This window comes from Cajanus cajan, chromosome 3 (assembly GCF_000230855.2).
Source record: "Cajanus cajan strain Asha chromosome 3, NIPB_CcT2T_4, whole genome shotgun sequence".
Lineage (NCBI taxonomy): Eukaryota > Viridiplantae > Streptophyta > Magnoliopsida > Fabales > Fabaceae > Cajanus > Cajanus cajan.
This window is the reverse complement of record NC_138519.1, coordinates 5,510,477-5,533,794: the sequence shown is the minus strand read 5'-3', so window position 1 is coordinate 5,533,794 and position 23,318 is coordinate 5,510,477. Positions and strand designations below refer to the sequence as shown.

At 35.5% G+C, this 23,318-nt stretch overlaps 1 protein-coding gene across 5 annotated transcripts; it reads left to right on the top strand.

Moving 5' to 3' along the window:
• The first annotated feature begins 614 nt into the window (after window positions 1–614).
• On the top strand, window positions 615–21,734 carry LOC109803170 (AMP-dependent synthetase and ligase family protein). Of its 5 annotated transcripts, XM_083070265.1 has the most exons (18): window positions 620–1,040; window positions 1,865–2,368; window positions 3,998–4,194; window positions 4,609–4,818; window positions 5,166–5,888; window positions 13,351–13,849; window positions 13,931–13,994; window positions 15,065–15,140; window positions 15,233–15,319; window positions 16,213–16,256; window positions 18,246–18,354; window positions 18,438–18,497; window positions 19,208–19,289; window positions 19,418–19,482; window positions 19,577–19,636; window positions 20,018–20,062; window positions 21,087–21,196; window positions 21,278–21,734. In XM_083070265.1, the coding sequence occupies exons 1-18, from the start codon at window positions 698–700 to the stop codon at window positions 21,507–21,509; spliced, it is 3,510 nt and encodes a 1,169-aa protein (XP_082926391.1). In that variant the 5' UTR covers window positions 620–697; the 3' UTR covers window positions 21,510–21,734. The 5 variants fall into 5 exon arrangements, with proteins under 5 accessions (XP_082926392.1, XP_082926390.1, XP_082926391.1 ...); XM_083070264.1 differs by having other exon boundaries at window positions 619–1,040; window positions 13,351–13,994; window positions 21,299–21,734; XM_020364626.3 differs by having other exon boundaries at window positions 13,351–13,994.
• Window positions 21,735–23,318: the final 1,584 nt, after the last annotated feature.

The window sequence follows — 23,318 nt, the reverse complement described above, 5'->3', positions numbered from 1 at the left end:
AAATTTTATATGTGATTTAGTAGAATGAAAAAAAAACAAATATGTAGTCAGAACGGGCCGTTCCGAATTCAGAACGGCCCGTTCTGGTTTAAGTAATCATATGTTATTTTTAAATCTGGAACGGGCCGTTCTGATTTCGGAACTGCCCGTTCTGTTGTAGTCATCACGTATTTTTTTTTCTTCTAGAACGACCCGTTCTGGTGCATTATTCCTGTATTATTTTTTCATCTAGAACGGGCCGTTCTGGTTTCAGAACGGCCCGTTCTGAAAGTGACAGCAGCTGCGTCAGTCATCGTAATACGTGTTTTTTTTTTGGTAATTTAAAAAAAAATTAATTTCAGTAAAAAATTCAAAAATTTTATCCTGTGTGAAAGTGTACAATATATTCTCTCACTAAATCACAATCTCAACCATTCATTGTTTTTAATATTATATCTATGGTGATTTTAGATGCACCACCCATGGACCACTTGTCCAACTTCACTATCAGAGACATCACCTATAACTTCGTAATAGATTAAAAAAAAAAATTGTTATAAAATTTATTAAAATTTAACCTAAGTTCTGAGAAAGAAAAAAAAAATGTAGCACCGTTGGGCTAATGTGATAAAGTTATAATAGCTTTTCAGTTTCACTTGGAAGGGTCTTTACCTGAAGCAAACAAAAGGCACAACAAGTGGAACGAAAGCGATGAACGATGACGACGAGCGCAACGAAGGAGAGTAAGACACAGTTTTGTTGCATTTCCCACGAATTCTTCCGAATAGCCTCCGAAAACCCTAACAAAATTGCAGTGGTTCACGCTTCCGGCGTCGCCAGCCTTTCCCGAGAGTTTCGCCGCACTCCCAACTTCGACGAAGACGGAGACATTGCCACGCTCCTGGAAAAGCGCGTCGAATCCACGTCTCCGCCGCTGTACTACGGCGACCGCTGCTTCACTTTCTCTCATCTCTCCAACGCCGTTCGTTCCCTCGGTTCCCGCCTCCGCTCTATCCTGCTTGGTGCGGATGACGCGCACTTGATCATAGCAAAATCCCAAGGTTAGTTATTCACACGACGATGAAACATTTCTGTTACTTAGATAGTTATTTAGTTAGTGTTCCTCTTAAGTCAGCTACATTGTGTTAGTTAGGTTCATTGCATCAATTTCTCAAAAGTACTGATAAGACAAGAAAACAAGAAGAAGAAAAATGAAATAAGTTTCTTTGTGAGATAAAGTTAGATTAATATCGAATAGATTAATATGACAGGGTTTTTATAAATTAGCTTATGCAATAAGCTTTTAGTTTTCCTTCTTTTATAAGTGTTTTTGGAAAAGTTTATCCCATCAGACATATTTTGCCTTGGTATATTAAAGGAGGAGGGTGATTATAAATTGTCCATGATCTTCATTCGTAAGCAATGTAAGACTTTCGGATTGGATACAACAGTTAGATAGGTAGTTAGTCAATTAGTTAAGTTTTCAATTTGAAGCGTAAGGTGTGTGCTTGTTAATAAGGACATTGGGAATGGATTTCTCATGCGAGTTTCTATTGAGTGCGATACATGATCCATCAGAGTGGGGAAGCAATTTTGTTGGTGGTGTTTGGTGCAAGGAAGTTCGAGGGAGAGTGAGAACAGAGAGAATGAGTTGTTTTCAATTTCAAAATTGAGAAAATTCTGAAATGTATTTAAAAGTGAATAAGGCATGATTAGAACTTAGAAGGTTAACTCATGTTCCATTTTCTCAAATATCTGTGTTCTAGAAGTTTTTACAAATGATTGAAAAGCCATTATTCGATGGTTCATTGTTAATCTTTTATGTATCAGAATGGGGATACGATTGTGCTTGATTTTTGCAATGGCATCCTGAATTCTGCTGCAGGTAATGATGATGTTAAGCATGAAGAGGGAACTTTACAGACACCTGAGTCCTTGGAAACTATCATGCCTAGTGAAGAGGCGGTGGCCGAATCAAGTGAAGAGTATAGACCAAAGATAGTGGGGATTTATATGCCTCCTTCTGTTGAATATATTGTTGCTGTTCTTTCAGTACTGAGGTGTGGGGAAGCCTTCTTGCCTCTGGATCCTTTTTGGCCAAATGAAAGGATATTGTCTGTTGCTTCTTCTTCAAATGTTGATCTCATGATAGGGTCCCAATCTTCTTTTGGTAAAAATAACTCAGACAAGCTTGATGAATCACATTGGCTGGTAAAGTCAATTGGTTGTCCTGTTTTGAATTACTCCATCGATGAAAACCTTCAGGTATGTAGTGGTTCAACAGATTTAGCATGGCCTTGTGCCAATGAAAAACAAAGATCATTCTGCTATCTGATGTACACATCTGGATCAACTGGAAAGCCTAAAGGAGTGTGTGGCACTGAACAAGGTAACTTGTTATTGTGGTTTGTTGTAGCTATTAATGCACATAAATGCAAGATTTGTTTTTACGAAATGTTACATCGTACCCTTGTTTGTTTCCCAACTTTCCTTATCTCTGTGATACACATGAGGAGAAGCTTATCATATTTCACATCTTCCAGTTATGTTTCTAATTTTCTTTAATAACATGGTTTTTGACTCTTAACATAATGTATTAATACAATTCCTATTTATTTTGAAATCCTTAATGGATAATAGGAATTTTAAAATTTTGTATGAAGTTAATTGCTGTTCAATACTTATCATTCTACCTTTTTGGATTAAACAACCTCTTGTTTAAATACATTCTCCTGTCTGTAGATCCATTCAGTATTGTGCCTGGGAGGTCAACCATATAGACTATGTACCCAATTGTGAGTTTGGTATGAAAGGAAACAAAAGACTTGCAAATGGTCTTTATTGATATAGGAAAAGCCTTTGATAGGGTTCCATGAATGTGTATTTCTTCTGGATGATGTAGTTCTAGTTTATGGCTTGAGATTGATAAAGAGTCAAGGAGTTAATTCTAAATTTGATTATGAAGTGAAGCTTTGTAACCACTGGTTTGGGGTTAAGTAGGAGAAATATGTTGTGTATGGAATGCATTTTCAACATGAAGTAGCAATATTTTGAAGGTGAGAATGGAGAACCACATCATACAATAAATTGCAGAATTTAATGTATCTTGAATCTATCTTATTGAGTGATGTGGAGGTTGATGGAGATGTCACGCATTGGTTCAAGTTGGGTGGATGAAATGGAGAAACGCTTTAGCCATAATTTGTCATAGCAAAAGTGCCTATCAAACTCAGAAGTTCTATTGGACAGCTATAAGACCAATGCTGCTATGTGGTAGTAAAGTGCCAACAAGAGAAAAATGAAGTTTAGAGGGGATATTTGTGATGAATGAGTACCCCCTATGTACAGGTATGTATTGCGTACCATTACTTATTTGGTACACATGTTTACATACCCAAATATTCATACCTTAGTTTTAGAAATTTGATTGTGTCTGCACACCTATACATGTACCATTACCAATACTCATGCATGTATCAATTTTTTATTGTCGGGAGGCAAGAATGTCGAGGTTAATGAGTGGATATATAATTATATATGCATGAAAATTTAACATTAGGAGCAAATATATCTAAGAGAAAGTTCAAGTAGCACTTACTAAGGACAAGATGGCAAAAGTTCACAAAAAGTGGTCTGGTTATGTGGGAAGAAGTCAAGAGACCATTAAATGGTCCAGTGAGAAAACTGGAATAAAAGGAAGATCTAAGAATACTTTAGGAGAGACCATTAATAAAGACCTTGCTCTAAATAGTTTTATTGAAGTTTTGTTTTTTAATAGAGCCCAGAGGTTTAGATTCATGTAGCCAATCCCACCTAATGGGATAAGGGTTAAGAACTTTGTTGCAAGTGTTCATCTTTTCTTGAAAGTTTTTAATATGTTAGCCAAAACAAACAACTATCTCTCTGAAATATCTGTTTTTTTTAAATAGAAGTTTCTTATCCATAATATTTTTTTTAATTTATATTATTATATATACTGTAATATGCTACAATTTGTTTACTTCCACATTCTTGCTAGGTCTTTCGAATCGCTTTTTATGGATGCAAGGAATGTATCCTCTGAATGGGCAGGAACTATTGTTGTTTAAGTCATCAGTTAGCTTCATTGACCACCTGCAAGAATTTCTCAGTGCTATTTTGACTGCTTGTGTGTTAGTTATTCCTCCTTTTGACGAACTAAAAGAAAATATATATTCTATAATAGATTTTCTGCAGGTATGGTAGTTCTTGATAGTGCTTTTCTGATTTATGTATTGTCAAGATTATCTTTTTCTTTGGTAATTTGTGGAATTATTGTTGCACTTTCAGCAAGGACTGCAACTTGGCATTCCCTTCTAACTCAATATTTGTGATAAAGGTTATGGGGGTTTAAGTTTTAGCTGTATTGCCAAATAAATTCCCTTTATGCTTTTGGTAAATATTATTGGATAATGCTGTTTTGCAATGTTACTATGTGTTTAGATATGACTTAAAAATTGTTCATAAAGACTGATTTATATTTTAAATATCACCCATGTTTGAGAAGCATTCTGTATTATATTTGTTTCTATCACAGCTTCAGTTAGTACTTAGTAATAAAAGCATACTTCTAAATTCTTACTTAGCCTATTATATTAAATTCTTCTGTAGGCATATTTTGTTAATAGGCTTACAGCTGTTCCATCACTAATGAGGACTATTCTTCTTGGATTGCAAACCCATGATAACATGTGGATGCGGGTTGAAAAATCATTGAAATTGCTTGTGCTCAGTGGTGAAACTTTTCCTTTGATCTTGTGGGAGATGCTTTCAACTATATTACCAAAGACATCAATCTTGAATTTATATGGAAGTACCGAGGTTAGAGCAGAAGACTATCTTTCTATAGTCTGAGATTTTGCAAGAGCACTCATAATTTGTATTTTGCTGTCTGGTTCCTATTATGACATTCTTGCACACTCAATTTGTTATAACATTTTTCTTTTTCATTTGTGTAGTTAATTTCAAAATATTTTTTAGCTGTTTCCTTTTGTGTCATTATCATTGCCTAATGCATTTATTTTCTTTTTCTCTACTTTTAATTTTGAATGCAAATTATGTAACATATTTATACCAGTTGCTTGTCATACATAATGCACTTTCCTAGTCTTTTGTATAATTATCATTTGCTAATGCATTTCTGTTTCTTTTTCATTTTTTAAACGAAGGTCTCCGGTGACTGTACATATTTTGATTGCGAGAGGATACCATTGATCGTGAAGGATGAAATGCTAACTAGTGTCCCAATAGGTTTACCCATTACTAACTGTGATGTGATACTTCTTGGTGAAAATGGTGCAGCAAATGAGGGAGAGCTATATGTTGGTGGTTCTTGCATCTCAAGGGGTTATTATAATGAAACTAATAAAATGTCTGATGCATTTGCAAAGTTGCCTCAAAGTTACAGTTGTGGCAATTCTGTTAATGCTTGCAGAGGCCAATTATACTTTAGAACTGGTGATTTAGTCAAACAGTTGCCAAGTGGTGACTTTGTATTTTTAGGAAGAAAAGACCGCATTATAAAAGTCAATGGACAGCGTATTGCCCTGGAAGAAATTGAAGATTTGCTAAGGGAACATCCATATATAAATGATGCTGCCGTAGTTTGTCGAAATAATCAGGCAGACCTTATGCTTCTTGAAGCCTTTATCATATTAAAGAAAAAGGAAAGATTGGGTGAATTATTAATACCTTCAATCAGAAGTTGGATGATTAACAAACTACCATCAGTTATGCTTCCCAACCGTTTCATCTTTATGGAATCATTTCCTGTGTCTCCAAGTGGTAAGGTTAATTATGAGTTGTTGGTTGGCTCAGCATTATTGACAATGAATGTGAAGGAAAAGGTTGGTAACATTGACTGCAGCAATCTTCTGAAACTTATTAAAAAGGTAATTCTTTTATAATGGCAATTTATCTGTTGTCTCAGAACTGAAATCACAATTTCTCCTTTGACCTTGTTTTATTAAACTATATTATTGTAAAATTGAATAGTCATAGTTGGAGAACAATGGTGTAAGCTGTAAAGTATTTGATTGTAAGTGGTGTGAATGACTAGATATCCATTTCTGGTTCTTTTTTTTTCATTCTTTTGGTAAAACAGTGATTAGGAGACTGTGCTATGTGCTCTGGTTTCGTTGCCTGCCTTTCATCTGAAAATTTTTTTACCCCTGGCAATGAATGCAACAAATGAAAATGAAAGGTGATATATAGGGCAGGAGTGGGTTTGTGTTTGACTTGAAAAGGAGAATGATTTTATTATTATTATCATTCATGCGTATTACATTTTCCTTACACCTATTTGTAACAATCTAATCTTCCAAAATAACAAAATAAGGAAAAAAAATATTCTGAAAAATAAACTAGAAGATTCTACAGATATTTTATTTAATTATGAAGATTTTCCTCTAATTACAACACTCCCCCTCAAGTTGGTAAATGAATATCAATCATTCCCAACTTGCCTACAAGATCTTGAAATCTACCCTGAGGGAGCCCTTTTGTAAAAATATCTGTTATCTGAAGTTCTGTAGGAACATGAGTTGTAATCACAAAGCCTCTGTCTAGATTATCTTTGATGAAATGTCTGTCAATCTCAATGTGTTTGGTCCTATCATGTTGTACTGGATTATGGGCAATGCTCATGGAAGACTTATTGTCACAGTATAGTTGCACGGGGTTATCAACCTTGACTTTAAGGTCATCCAAAATGATTTTCATCCAGAGTCCTTCACACATTCCTTGAGCAAGGGCTCGGAATTCAGTTTCTGCACTAGAACGAGATACTCTATGTTGCTTTTTGCTCCTCCACGTTACCAGACTATCTCCAAGAAACATACAATAACCAAAAGTAGATTTTCTGTCAGTAATAGAACTTGCATAATCAGCATCAGTATATATTTTCATAGTCAATGTATCTTCCCTTTTGAACAATAGCCCCTTTCCTGGACTTGACTTCAAGTACTGGAGAATTTTGTCAACTGCTTGCATGTGTCTCTCTCTTGGATCATGCATAAATTGGCTCACTACACTAACTGCATAAGCAATGTCTGGTCTTCTGTGTGATAGATAAATCAATTTTCCTACCAATCTCTGATATTGGGCCTTCACTACAGGAGCACTTTCTTCACTTCCAATTCTGTGATTCTGTTCTATAGGGACTGTTGAGGTTCTACATCCCAACTTTCCTGTTTCTTTGAGGAGATCAAGTACATATTTCCTTTGGGAGATGAAAATTCCGTTCTTGGAATAAGCAACCTCTATTCCAAGAAAATACTTGAGTTTTCCTAGGTTTTTCATTTCAAATTGAGCTGCCAATTTTTTTTTAATGCCAATTTTTCTGTTTCATCATCTCCTGCAATAATAATATCATTCACATAGACAAGCAATAGAGTGAGTTTACCTGTAGAAGAGTGCTTTATGAATAGAGTATGATCTCCTTGGCTTTGTCTATATCCCAAGGAAACCATTGTTTTTGTAAATCTTCCAAACCATGCTCTAGGGGATTGCTTAAGACCATACAATGCTTTCTTTAGGAGGCATACCTTGTTTCCTTCATTTTTCACTTCAAAACCTGGGGGAATCTCCATGTGCACTTTCTCTTTCAGATTTCCATGAAGAAAGGCATTCTTCACATCCAACTGGTGTAAGTCCCAACCAAAATGAGCAGCCAAAGCGAGAACAACTCGAACTGTATTCATCTTTGCCACTAGGGTAAACGTCTCCTCATAGTCAATCCCATAAGTTTGGGTATAGCCTTTTTCTACCAATCTAGCTTTATATCTTTCTATTGTCCCATCTGCCTTATGTTTCATTGTGAATATCCATCTATACCCTACTGCCTTCTTGTCTCTTGGCTTATCAACAATCTCCCAAGTTGAATTTCTTTCTAATGCATTCATCTCTTCTTTCATGGCTTGAGTCCAATGTTCAAGTTTCATGGCCTCCTGGATTGAGGTAGGAATTTATGTGGCATCAATGGCAGCAATAAAGCTTCTGTGCTTATTAGAGAGATTGTTAGTGCCATAGTAGTCAATAGCGGCCGCTATCGCGGCTCTCCGGAGCGAAGCAGCCTCACCCCGCAATCTGGCTGCTAGAGCGGAGCAGATTTGTGTAGCGGTTGGAGCGGCCGCGTCAGAGGCAGAGCGGAGCGGCCCAAATCGCGGAATCGCGGCGCGATTTCAGACTTACCCTTCATTAAGGGTAAGTCGGTCTTTTCAATGGGGTTTTTTTGCCCTAATCCTCCCTTTCCCTCTCGCGATTTCAGACTCATCCAAACCAAACCCCTCCTTTCGTCTCTCCCTTTCTTCTTCTCTGGCTATCGTGCGTGCAACGTGCAGCTCCGACGAACTCCGGCTCCGACGCACCTCCATCGCCGACGCGCCTCCAGCTCCGACGCACCTCGGACTCCGACGCGCCTCCAGGTCCGACGTGGCCGCAAGCTCCGACGCGCGTTTGTCTTCTATTCTCCTTCTATTCTCCTTCGAGGATGCCTTTTATGCAACATATTTTTTTTTAATTATTTATTAAATTATTTCAACTGATTTTTTTTTAATTTCTGATTTAATTTAATTGAACAAATTTTATTTTTAAATTCTGATTAAATTTAATTCAACAAATTTTATTTTTAAATTCTGATTAAATTTAATTCAGCAAATTTAATTTTTAATTTCTAATTAAATTTAATTCAGAAAAATTTATTTTTAATTTCTGATTAAATTTAATTCAGAAAATTTTATTTTTAATTTCTGATTAAATTTAATTCAGCAAATTTTATTTTTAATTTCTGATTAAATTTAATTCAGAAAATTTTATTTTTAATTTCAGAAAATTCTATTTCTATTTCCAAGAAAGATAAAGGAAAAAAAGTGATGGAAGTACTAGAAGACGAGGATGATGATGTAGAGGAAGAAGAAGAATATAATTCTAATGCTAGTGGGAGTGATGAATTTGAGGGAGAGGAAGACTTTAATCTTGATGAGGAAGAAGGTTAAACTATAATGTTTAATTTTTTACTTACTTAGAGCTTTAACACTTTGTTTTGGAGACATTTTATATTATGTATTGTTTGAGTACTATGAACTTTTAATTATTAAAAATGTTTAATGCATGAATTTAGAGTTATTTTTTTTTGTTTTTTTAGCTTTTATATATATATTATTAATTATTTAATATAAATAAATTAATATTTAAATAGCGGTTATCCCGCTTCGCGTCATCCCGCTATCCCAGTTTTAGGGTCGGCCGCTCCGCGCCGCTATCCGGGATTGACTACTATGGTTAGTGCAAACATACCGAGAAATAGGATATTTAGCACATGATCTTCTTTCCTTTCTCAATGCAATGGGTAAATCCTCAGTAATACTTACCTCCTCACTGCTATCTTCAGGGATCCTCACCTCTGGATTAGACCATTTTTCTTGCTCGAGAGTCAAAGTGGGTTGTTTTCTTCTTTCATATTTTCTGCCAAAAAATGTCTTCTTCCTCTTCTTCCGCTTCTTCCTCACTGTGGTCCATGGTAGCTTCATTGCTTTGATCTTGGGCATCCTGCAAAGACAAATATGATAATGACAAGAAGGAAAGCTCCTCCACTTCAAGTGCTTTCTCTCCCTGAAGTGGTGGGCTGGCATAAAAGGATTGTGTTTCATGAAAGGTGACATTCATGATGATAAAGACGCGACGACTCTGAGGATGATAACATTTGTACCCTTTTTTATTAGAAGGATACCCAATAAAGACACATTTAAGAGCTTTGGGATCTAATTTACTACGATTAGGATGAAGAGAGTGAACAAAAACAGTACATCCAAAGACTCGACTAGGTAGACTCGATATTAGGGGGGAAGAAGGAACAAAAGATAATAGAGACTCTATAGGACTAATGCCATTTAAGATACGGGTGGGTAACCTGTTGATGAGATATGTGGCAGTTGACACAGCTTCTCCCCAATAATTTTTTGGAACAGACATTTGAAAAAGAAGAGCTCTAGTTACTTTAAGAAGATGACGATTCTTTCTTTCTGCAACCCTGTTTTGTTGAAGGGTGTTTACACATGTTAGTTCATGAACAATACCATTATGAGACAAAAAATTGAGAAATTCATGATTCACATATTCAGTACCATTGTCAGACCTGATTCTTTTGATATTTTTTCCAAATTGATTTTGAACAAGATAGAAAAAATTAACAAAGATTTGGAAAACTTCTGATTTATTTTTCATAAGGTATGTCCACGTGACACGGGTGCAATTGTCAATAAAGGTAACGAACCATTTGGCTCCAGAAATAGATTCTACAACAGGTTCCCAAACGTCAGAGTGAATTAAATCAAATAGAGAAGTACTCTTTTTATTACTAATAGGATAAGATGCACGATGATGTTTTGACAATTGACAAATATCACAATTAAAGGACTCAACAGACTCTTTGGTAAACAAATGAGGAAATAAGGACTTGATAAGGTTGAATGAAGGATGCCCAAGCCTTTTATGATGTAGCCATATTTGGGAATTTGCCCACGTCTCAGATGTAGCTTGTTGACTCATGATTTTTGTTTTGTTTTGGTCATCAGACTCCAACAGATACAACCCATTCTGCTCCTTAGCAGTTAAAATCGTCTTCCCCATGGCAAGGTCCTGAAAACCACAATAAGTTGAGAAAAATGTTACTAAACAATTTAAATCCTTTGTGAGTTTTTTCACAGAGATAAGACTATTGGCTAATTGTGGAACATGTAAAACATCCTTTAATACAATAGATGATTCCAAAATTATATTTCCAGAGCCGCATATAGGTACACCCTAACCATTCGCAATTGTAATAAGTTGTTCTATATTTCTTTTAACATATGAGTTGAAGAACACACGAAAAGGTGTCATATGATCAGTTGCTCCTGAATCAAGAATCCAAATACCTTGAGACACAAGACCAATAGTATTGAGAGGGTACCTTTCATGGACAGAATACATGATCCAGAGGGCTTACTCATTGATTCAACCATTGCTTTCAAGCGCTCGAGTTCCTCCTTATAAGCTTTCATATCTAGATTTGGTGGTGGTGAAGTACTGGATAGATTGGTGGCTTCCTGTTTTGAGGTAGTATGATTTGCCCATCTTTGAGCAAACCCTTTGTTATTTCCCATGCGCTCGAGAACATTATTTCTTCCATGGAGTTTGAAGCATGTTTCCTTGGTATGTCTAGATCTTCTACAGTATGAACAATAGTCTCCATGATTATCTTTTTCAAACGACTTTCCTCCGGCATTTGCTCCCTTGTGGACCCCCTTTCCAATTGTCATGGCAGAGCCTGTGTTGGAGATCCCCCCATCAAGCATGACAGCTCTCCGAGTTTCTTCTCCTCTTACCATAAAAAATACTTTTGATAGGGATGGTAATTTTTCTCTTCCTAAGATTTGTACCCTGATTGGGTCGTACTCATGATTCAGGCCATGGAGAAATTTAAAGATTCTTCCTCTTTCCACGGCTTCAGCATGTGCGGCAGCATCTGTTTTACACATCTTTATTGTTTGGTACTGATCTAATTCAATTCAAAGTCCATTCAAGATTTCATGATATTCTGATACGGAAAGAGAACTCTGTTTTGTATTAAATATCCTGCTTTCAATGTCATAGCATGCAGCAAAATCCTTTTTTAATGAAAAAGTACTCTGTAAATCATCCCATATCTCTTTGGCAGAAGAATGAAACATATAATTTCGACTTATCTTAGGAATCGTGGAATGCCACATCCATGTCATAATTAGTGAATCTTCATTGTCCCAAATTGGAAAATTGGAGTTGTCTGGTCCTGGCCCTCCACCATCTATGTGATCTAGTCTTGAACGTCCCTTGAGAATCTTTCGAATATACTGACTCCATTGTAAGAAATTCTGACCATCCAGCTGATAGACACCCACCACATTTGGAAGATCATTAGGACCCAAAGGAATGATTTTTACCTCAGACATCCTTTGGAACACAATCTGGTGACCTTATCCGAGACGACGACGACGTGTGGGCTACACTGGAAAAAAGAGCAGAACTCAACTCAGATCTACTCAAATCTAGGCCAAATGGGACGTCACCGACCCATGGAACGGACTCAAGAGGCTCCGACGACTCTTTCTGTGATGGCGGTGACGAGTGGGTCTCGCTGGAGCTAGGCGCGTGGGCTACACGCGCCGGCAACGTTGGCGGCGCATGGCGGCGTATTTCCCGAAGCGAATTGCGGCATTGTGTTCGCCGGAGTTGGGCGCACCTTTCTGCCCTATCAACGACCCCAACGGCTATGGCGGTAGCCGCAGTGGCTGGACAGCTGCGGCAATAGCTACTGTTGCAGCGGAAACGAAGCTCCCAAGATCGGGAGCTCTGATACCAACTTGAAAAGGAGAATGATTTTATTATTATCATTCATGCGTATTACATTTTCCTTATACCTATTTGTAACAATCTAATCTTCCAAAATAACGAAATAAGGAAAAATATATTCTGAAAAATAAACTAGAAGATTCTACAAATATTTTATTTAATTATGAAGATTTTCCTCTAATTACAACAGTTTGTCTCCTACAAGTTTTTGCCTCAATTTTCATAATCTTTTTATCAGTCTGTTAGTGATTCTACAAAACTTGAAAATATAAAACCTGCAATTGCAAGCTTACTGTTGCTGTACAGAAAGAGAGAATGGATGGCAATATATTAGTGAATGTTGATAGCAGCTCTCTTGTTGCAGTAGTTTAATTTGGTTGAGTATGACTATGAACTGACATTATTACTGTTAGAAACAAAAAAAATGTCCGGGCATTTTTTTTTTCAACCTGCCACCACAAAAAAAAGGGAGCTTTAGGGTTATAGACCCAGTGGTTGAGTTCAAACCTTGCTGTCCTGTTCTTAATTGGTTTGTTAGCACAAGGTATGATGGGTTTGTGCTTTGTCCACATCAGCTTTCTTGACAATATTCATCTCAGAAGGACTATTTTATAAGTCAGCTTGTTCAGTTTTCTTTTTCAAGCATTTTCATTTTGTTAAATACACATCTATGACTTCTTTTTTCATTGTGGCTTTTTTGTTTTGGAGGATTCCTCATGTTTCCATGTTCATTTTCTTGTTTTGGAGGATTCTTCACCCCTTTATTTTCTAATAAAATTAGAGTTTATTAGAGACATTTGCCGCTTCTATATATTCCGTTTATGTATTTCTATGCATGTAACTTGTTGACTCCTAACTATTTATTCAATAAATTTTTTAGTCCACTAAAGTTATGTTTCCTTCTGGAAATTCAGTCAATTATTATTTCTTACTACTGAAGTCTTTTCTGAAGAATTAAGGATTTTGATTTGATAATTGCTTTAACAGGTCTTTCACGATGCTTTAGTGGTTCAAAAGGTTTCCAATGATGATGATTTCTTTACGATGGGAGGTAACTCTCTTTCTGCTGCACATGTTGCTTACAGTTTGGGGATTGACTTGAGATTTCTTTACTACTATCCAAGTCCTTTTAAGCTTTGCATGGCTCTTCTCCAGAAAAGAGGATCATGCTCTTTGCATAACAGGTTGGATATTTGTTTTCAAATGAAAACAAACAGACAAGATGATATTTGTATCAATCATGCTGAAAATACTAGTCCTCTTGAATCAAAGATGATTTTGAAAGATAATGAAGACAATTCTTTTCCTTCTAAACGCTTAAAGAAGGGTTCTGAAGATGTTGTATCATGGGATGATGTATCATTCCCATGGCATTCCCCTTCACTATTATCATTCTCAGTTAGCCGATGCAACAAGGTGTTGCATAAAGGGCAGCCGGCAGTAACTGATATGCACCAAACAACTTGGTCTGCAAATGTTCCAAGAGGTAGTAGAGGTCACATGAAAGACTTTTGGAAAGTTTACATGGAATCTTGTGTTGATGCCTCACCATTGCTTGTGTTTAAAGGCACAGACATTTATTTGTTCATTGGATCTCACTCTCATAAATTTCTCTGCTTTAATGCTAGAAGGTACAAACATATTATAGTTTGTATAAATGGTTTTAGACTTTTAGTCCATTGCTAATACTCTGTTTCTCATATTATTGATCTAAAATTGATCAAATTTTGTGTTAGAGTACATTTTCATTTTCTAGTTTAATCTCCAGGTTCTGATTGAAGTTTGCATATCATCAAGAACTCATTTTTCACCTTATATTAACCAATTGTGCAATTGGTATCATGATAATTTCGTGTACACCTGAAAATCTTTTAGTATGGATCGATGTATGATGTGGATTTGATGGGAACTGGGAACCAAATGGGTTAGGAAAGACCCATTGGTGAATTGGAGCCAATAATTATTAGGAGTATATGTGATAGAAAATAACTTGTACTATATTAACAACAATGTATTAGTTCTGTATAAGAAACTGCATGATGGTAGTTATTCATAGAAAATAACTAATGACAATTATGTATTAGGAATTTAGGATTATATCTCACAAGTGTATCATAACAAGGCGTATAACTGCACATGTGTGTTGTTATTTGAAGTTTGTGGACAGAGAATATTCTAAAGGAGACTTTTGTCTGGGGACAAAGAATATTGCTGAATTGTGTGTGATTTGTGTTCAGTATTATATTTTATAGTTTATTAATTAGTGTTCTATCAGGATAACATACAAAGTATAAACACCTAGAATCTTGATGACCTAGCTTTTGTTAAAAGAATCAATATCAATATGATAACAATTCTTTTACCAAAGGAACAAGGAAACTAATTAGTGATGATGCAGAACAAAATTACAATATCATATTTCACTTGAATTGAACAAGAACAGACATCTCGGTCCATTTTGCATCATTCCTGTTGCCTAAAACTACATCAGTGCTTGAATTGTACATACATTTTTTGTTATGTCCCTTTAATTTCTTTAATGCTAATTTGCTTTTATATAAGTAGGAACTTCAGCCAGGTTAACATTGTATTTCCCCATAGCAGTGGCTTTCACTATTGATGCTAGAACCATATAGAGAAGTTTTTTGGTTTCTATTTTCAGTTCTAGCTCTACTAAGCTGCTACTTAATAATTGGTTCAGTGGTTCTGTCCAGTGGGAGATCAAACTAGAAGGCCGCATTGAATGTACAGCAGCAATTGTTTGTGATTTTTCCCAGGTTGATTTTCAATTGTTAATATATTAAGTTATTCTAGCTCAATAAGGTTATAAAATTCTATCCATTTGTTCTAACAGATGACATTTCTTTAGGTTGTTGTTGGATGTTACATGGGAAAAATATATTTCCTTGATTTTTTGAATGGACAGATCTGTTGGATTTTCCAAACTTCCGGTGAGGTATCTAACTTTAACACAATAAAATTCCATTTGTGGTTTTATGTGGTGTCTGCTTTCTTTTATCAAGGTTTTTGCCTTTTTCTAACCACGATAGAATATGTTACAGACCATACTCCATTTTTATCAATTCCCAATTGTGACAGGGCAGCTGAACCCAAAATATATAGAAAGACAGCAGGGAGCAGGAAGGAAACTATCCTCAAGACTATAGATATAAGATTATTAGTTTATACTATACACATGTAAATGCTCAAAAATCACAAAACACACAATTTTAAGACATGTTCATAATTAATATTTAAAACTTATAAAGTCTACATTTAAACACACAATGCAAGATGTCATGGAAGCTAAGAGCATGAGAGCATTCAGCATAGGAATGAAATAAAAAAAATGGAATTAATATAAAAAATCAGAAACTTATATATTTGAACAGAGACAAAGGAGTTAAAAAAACAAAAAAAAGGTAGAGACAAGTTAGGGGCTATGAAGTGTGAGGAAAGAGCACAACATAGGAAAAAACAAGAACAGAGACATAAGAGGCTGAAATTGAGCTTTGCTATTACTTATAAGTGAACATGGAGTGGCCAGAAACACTGCTGGAATTCTGTGATCAGTGGTTGGAAATGAGACAGAGGCACTCTACTGTTTGGACGCTAAACAGGGTGATAAAAAAAGATTTTGGAGGATGTCTCATCCTCCCCATGTTGTACCTACCCTTGTTTATCTCTATTTTTTTTTTTTTCTCGTTTATCTGACTTCATTATTCACCTAATGGGATAGGGGTGTTATTGTTTGTTTGTTTGTTATTTTACTTCATTATAGTCTCCTCCCTTCCCTTCTCTTTCTTCTTTTTGTGGTCTATTTATAATTATGTTTTTGAACTCATGAAGGTAAAATCACAGCCAGTTGTAGACACATGCAGACAATTGATCTGGTAATTTTTTATGCTTCTTTCTGTATTGTTAAGTTATCATGCATACTCTATGGTTCAATATTTAATCCAAGTATTTGAGAGTTTGTGTTAAGTTGATAGGAACTGAATTTACCTCGGCTTAACAAAGAAATGTTTAGAGGGAAGTGCTCTGATTACAAAGGTAATATGTTATATGTGTAAATAAGAACTGAAAATGAATGAGAACAAGTCACGAGAAGGAAAACTTTTCTGCCCTGTCACAACTACTCAAATGATTGTGTATCCTTTCCTTTTCCCTATTCTCCCTTGTATCCCACGCAGAATCAATACTTTCTGTCAAAATCCCACATCAACTATAGATATGGTAGAAAAAGAGCTTATAATGGCTTGAGCAATCCTCACTTCATAAGCTAACTTCTGGGGTTGAGTTAGGCCTAGACTTCCACTTCCCACACTTATTGCCACGAATGCAAGTTTGTTATAATCTATGATCTCCCATTTGCTTTTACTCACATAGGAGCATCTACCATAAGTATAGCTGAAATCAGTAACTTTTTTCAATAACAGAGAATCTAATATCTTCATTCTACATAGAACTCTTGTTGGTTTGTATAATTCAATCTTTACTATTTTTGACATTTGGATAGTTGAGGAGTGGTGTATACGAGACTAGAATTCAGAAATGGTTATAGGTTGACATATTTTTTTTTACTTTGACCTCTGCTCAGTCTTTTATTAATACTGGACATAATAGTGTAGGTTGGAGTCCAGTATTAAAATAGGTTGTGAAATTTCTAAATTTGTTCCTTGTGAAATGATTCCAATAAATTTTTTTCTCTCGTTTTAGGACACAATGCATGCTAATGGGTTGACCTCTGCTCAGTTTTATATTAAATACTGGACATAATCGTGAGGGTTGAAGTTCAACTGGCATACTGGAATTTCTAACTTTGTTCCTTGTGAAATGATTCCAATAAATTTTTTTCCCACGTTTTAGGACACAAGGCATGCTAATGGGTTGAGATGAAGTGGTATTTACATTGTAGGGCTGTAATTACTTTTACCAAGATACATGTCACACATTACCAATCGGTGTATGATATTTTCCTTTGCCAATTGCCACCACATCTATGTTAATATATTTTTTTTAAGTTAATGGAAGGTTAAAGTGGTATGCACATGGTCTTAGGTTCGAATTTGGATTTTGTCACTGTAATTCTGATGGATCAAAAAAAATAAAATATGCCTTTTTATATTTAATTAAAAAACAAGACTTAATAAATGTCCTGATTGAGCAACTTCTATTCCCATGGAAAAAAAGTTCTCACACACCCTTTGCTACAATACAAGCTGTCAAACCTGGAAAAATTTAAGGGTTGAAGGATTCTCCAGAAACTTCTTATCGAAGTTAAGGATTTTGATGTATGGTTTAAGACTTAATATAAGACTTTCAGGAATTGAGTTTCCACAGGAATAAATTTCCTGTAGAATGTGCTTCTCTTGTCTGCTCTATGCATGGCTATTTGAAAGAGTTGCCATTTCTGATGAGTTTGCATATTGGGATTTGCTGCATCAATTATTTTTTCATGATACTTCTTTCTTGACTTTTCTATTTTGGAAGATATCTTATACTTCTGTCCCCTGTAATACTGTTCCTCTTTCTTCTCTAAAAATATTACGTTTCTAATAAATAATGATTATATGTTATTACTAATAATGTATAATAACTAAAATTAGTAATCCTTGTGCATTAGATGTATATGTAAGTTGTAACCATATTTAGAATCTAAACACCACCTTGTACAAAAACTAAAGTTATTAGACTAGAAGCAAGGGTGGAACTTCTGACTGCATGAGTTCATGTTAAAAGAGTTTAATAGTATGTCAAATACTACATGTTCCAATGTGTCTTATTGTCAGAAAGTCCCAGATATATGTTAAAAAGCTACGTTACATGATTTAGCTTGATTGGAAATTATGTGTTTTCAGCATGGTTTAATGTTAATATAGGTGTGGCTCTCATGATCACAACTTATATGCTCTTGACTACAAAAAACACTGTTGTGTGTACAAGCTACCATGTGGAGGCAGTATATATGGGTCACCTGCAATTGATGAGGTGAACTTCCCTTCTAAAAGTCACAACACATGCATGTAGATTAGTTAAAATTACTATCGAGTTCTTATTAATTCTTCATGTAGGCTCATGGCTTGCTTTATGTGGCTTCTACCAGTGGTCGTATAACAGCTATATCGATATCGGTATGATAAATTCATAAATCAATTAATATACGTGCATAATTTTTATTTCTTTATTGCAATGAAAGTTATTAAAAACCCATACAAGAAAGATCCCAAGAATAAAAGGTCAGAAACAAAGAGTTTTATTTAATGTTTGTCTTGCAAACTGTTTATTATTAAAAGATTCGAGAGGGAAGAACAAAGAGAAAAAGAATAAAAGAAAAGCAAGGAGTTTTTCGTGACCAGAGTTACATTGGGAGAATAGAGACAACTTATCAACTAAAGGTAGTGGTTAAAAGAGAACTCTACCAAAACCTCATAGCTTGCCTTTTTACAGGATAACTAATGTGCTAAACAGTCAAACTAACGTTCAACACTTTGACTGACTTGCGTACTGACATATTAATGAATTAGAATTTTGTTGCTTGCCTGGTGTTCACAACTTGAGCTATTTCATCTACTTTGATTTATAGCAAATCTGGTATAAATAGGCACGTTTGCTTTTGCATTGCTTTTTTATGATTTAATTAGAATGAACCAGAAAAAGTATAAAAAGTAAATGATTGATGTAATGATGTTGTTTAGCTTTGACCCGAGAGATTAATACGTAATTTGATGAACATTAGATGTATATATCTTTTAATGTTGCTGAATGTTGAAGTCGCCAGCATGTTCGAGTCAATTGAGCTATTAGCCTAAGTCAGACTGAAATAATCCTTTACTGAATCCAGGCTTCTCCATTTAATATATTGTGGCTACATGAATTAGAAGTCCCTGTGTTTGCTTCTCTAGCTGTCACCCACAATGGAACTGGTATGTATTGTTACTCTGCCTCTTGATTATATTGTATGTCTTTCTAATTATTTATGTCCTGTATTAATTTTTGTCCTATTAAAGTATGCTTATTCCTTTGTCTTTCTAATTATTCCTGTTGGTTGCAGTAATATGTTGCTTGGTGGATGGCCATGTTCTTGCATTGGATCCAAATGGATCCATTGTTTGGAAGGTAGGAATTATGGACCTCATTATGGTTGCAATCCTAAATTATATTCCCGGATGGAAGGAATATTTACATGATTTTTTTAATGAATTTTGCTCAGAAAACTACTGATGGTCCAATATTTGCCGGGCCATGCATACCTTCTGTTCTTCCTCATGAGGTACATCAATCTGTCCACTGATTTTACTTAGCCATATACTAAATAGTTAATTCTTTTTCCACTTGCCTCCTAACACCCTTTTGTCAAAATCAATAAAAGATTGCGAGAGTTTATGCTGGTTTCTGTTTAGGATCCTGAGGTCTAACAGATACAGTATAGTAAATTTGTAATAACTAAACTAATAAGGAGATAAGTTAACTCAATTAGTTTACCAAATTAGTAATAACTTATAGTAAAGGATATTAATATCTTTATGAAGTCTCCTTCATATTAGTATACAATACAGATATCAGGGGAAACATATTACAATGACTCTTATTCTCTAAATAACCAGTGAAAGATTTATTTATGATAGTAATTGTTTTATTTATTCCACCTTAGGTGCTTGTATGCTCCAGGAGCGGAAGTGTGTACTCGTTCAAACTGGTGAGAACTGACAGAATAAACTTGTTTCCTTTTTCTCTTCTATCAGCTTTTTGGTGTATTTTAATTTTTTCTGTATTAGATTCATATCTAGCAACCTTTTAACTTTACAATATCTATATTCCCTATCTAAGATCGAAGTTAATTGCTGGATCTGTTTATTGGCTGCTTGGTATTAGCAGTGTTTCTCCCTCCCCCTTCCCTTTTTGACAATGCTTCAATTCATTTTGTGTTGTGTTTCATAATTCGTAGCTTTAATCTTACAGAATAATACAGTATGTATTTTCAGTTGACGAGATCAGGCTAGGAGACAATATCTTTAAATCTTTTATTGCTAGCGACTGTTGTGCGCTCCACTCCTACCTCTCTTTTTTCAAAAGAAAGAATAGAGATGAATCCACATATCCACCTGATGCTGATAATTGCTGACTAGAGAGTGACCTGTAGTATTCGTAAATGCTAATTAATACAAAGTGATAATAAGGTTCTTATCACAAAGTTTGGTCATTTTGAGGATTATAAAATAGTATCTCGCTGAATTATTCAAGCTGTTGATGGACATGTATGATGTATCCGTTCAAGTCTTGCAAAAGTAATATTCCCTCTGCCTTTGAGTAGTTGTCTGTGGTACCATTAATAAAATATTGTACAATCGATGATGCCTTAAATCTGACAGTTTAAAATATGCAGTTTACCGTGTGTATTGGACAAACATCTATTCTATGCGCTAGCACTTTAAAGCACGCACAAAATTGTCCTAAACCGTAACTAATATGAATGTTCATTCACTTATTTTGAATAATATTAGTAAACTTTGTAGAAGTTTTCTTGTTTAACACTTGGAATAAGGTGAATTTATTCTAAGATCTATTCATATGTAAAAAAATACAATTAGGAGTCATTTTGTGTTTGACTATATCTAAAGAACTATTCTTAGACGTGTGAAGGGGGAGTAAGAATGTGCAGTGTTCAAAATGATTCCTTTAGGTTAATATTTGTTCTGTTCTTTATGTTGGATTATCACCAGGATGAGGGGGACCTACAATGGGAATACAATGTTGGAGATCCAATTACTGCATCTGCTTATGTTGACGAGCACTTGCAGCTGGAATCTGACGCCTCTCCCACTTCAGACAGGTTAACTTGGTTTTCTTAATTAAAAGAGCTAGAGCAATTTACCAGCTATCAGCTTCAAACTTTTTTCTTTTCTTTTCTCAGGTTAATTTGCATTTGTTCCAGTTCTGGAGGCATAAACCTTCTTCGAGTGAACGCGAATCTCTCCAAAGATGCAAATCAACAAAGACGGGATGTGCAAGAATTTGCAAGGCTAAACTTGGCAGGGGATATATTCTCTTCACCTTTAATGATTGGTGGTAGGATTTTTGTTGGTTGTCGGGACGACTACTTGCATTGTATTGCCCTTGAAATTCCAAAGCAACATGAAAGTTAAAAGCTTATATAATTTAAACTTGTTGCACGCTATTAGGTGGATTTATTCTGAATTTAAAGTCTGAAGCCTATGAAATTCAAAGCACACATAGGTTGTAACCTGAGCTAGATGATGTGCTTAAACTAACCAAATAAATAAAAAGGTATAGAATGCGGTCAATATGTATTACAAAAATATTCTCTAACCAACATGGTATGGTATGGACTCTGGTCGGTATATTATTAAGCATTAATTGTCATATTATTTAATGTAAGATCATGATTATTGTTACAAAATTAATAATCAATGGATGCAAGGTTGTCAATAGAGCTGTCAAAATGGGCTTGACCCGGCGAGCCAACCCAGCTCACCACGGGTTCGAGCCGGGTTGGGTTAAAAAAAATTTGAAAATTTTAATACGGGTCAAATTTGAACCCGGCTCACCACCAACCCGGCTCACCCGGGTTGAACCCGTGGTGAGCCGGGCTGGCCCACCAACCCGTGATTAACTTTTTTTTGAAAAAATACAATAATTATTAGGTCATGGAGCAGTCCAACATGAGACAATAATAATTTAATGTTGGATTGTGATTTGTAATTTTTGTGATTTTAGATTGTATTTAAAGTTTAAGATAATTTTGGATTATATTTATCTATTTGAGATTATTTTGATTTGATTTGATTGTATTTAAAATTATCATTTAATGTTTGGGATGAATAATTCATTTAAGGATGTCTTAATTAAGAATCTCAGATTTTTAAAATAAGTTTAAATTTTTGGGCTTTAGTTGTATATTAAGAAGAAAAAAAAAATTTTAAAGGTAAGCCAACCCGTGGTGGGCCGAGTCGGGCTCGATTTTTTTGAGCTCACTGATAAATGAGTCGGGTTGGGTTGGCCCACCAAATGACCAACCAGCGGTGGGCCGGGCCGGGCCGGGTAGCCCGTTTTGACAGCTCTAGTTGTCAATCTCGAGAGTTTAGGTAATCTCGTGAAGGTTCCGTAAATTCATATCGTAAATTTGTAAAAGATTACTTAATAAAAAAATTATAAAAATATAGAAATAACATTTGTCCCATGCTTCTACTTAATATCTTATCTGTTTCTTGGAACATTTCTATTTCTAGCAACAAAGGAGGCTGCACCCGATCCACTATCAGCAGAATTTCATCTAGTCCCATACATGATTATAGTAAAAATCACTATAGACAATTAGAAACGATAGTCGGAGTCGCAACCAGAAGCAAGTTAATAATGAATCACAAAAAAAAAGTAAAAACCCTAATCGGAGTCGCGGATTGCGTACTCGCATTGCTTTCGGAACAACCTCGAGGAGGTGTCGTGATGCTACCGGAGAACTGCCTCAAGAAGCTGTGTGACTCGCAAGGGAGAAGACAAACAATCGCGCATGGAGAAAGTGGTTCGTGGCGCAGAGGAGAACGATGGTTCGCGCACAGAGGAGAAGATGATTCACACCTTCGTGGAGGAGAAGAGTGGTCGTTCGTAGAGGAGAACGCACGATAGTTTGCCTTTGCCATGGAGAAGACAGCGAAGCCGCAGAGGAGATTATTCGAGAGTGAAATGAAAGTCAATTCTTAGTAGAGCTGTCAAAACGGGCCAACCCGGCCCATGTGGGCCGACCTACCTTGACCCACTTTAAAAACGAGCCAACCCAACCCGGCCCACTTGTAATTTTTTCAAAAAAAATTTGGCCCGGCCCGGCCCACCACGGGTTGGTGGGTTATACGGGCCAGCCCACCAAAAATTAAAAAAAAATTATTAACAAAATTCAAAATTTTAAATTAATTATAAATTAACATAATAGTCATAAA

Bases quoted from the DNA above. Each gene is read 5' to 3' on its own strand.
- LOC109803170 (XM_020364626.3), top strand. From the start codon at position 698: ATGACGACGAGCGCAACGAAGGAGAGTAAGACACAGTTTTGTTGCATT. The intron at 13,995-15,064 runs GTACAAACATAT...TAATTGGTTCAG, and splicing joins CTCTGCTTTAATGCTAGAAG to TGGTTCTGTCCAGTGGGAGA. The intron at 15,320-16,212 runs GTATCTAACTTT...GAACTCATGAAG, and splicing joins TTTTCCAAACTTCCGGTGAG to GTAAAATCACAGCCAGTTGT.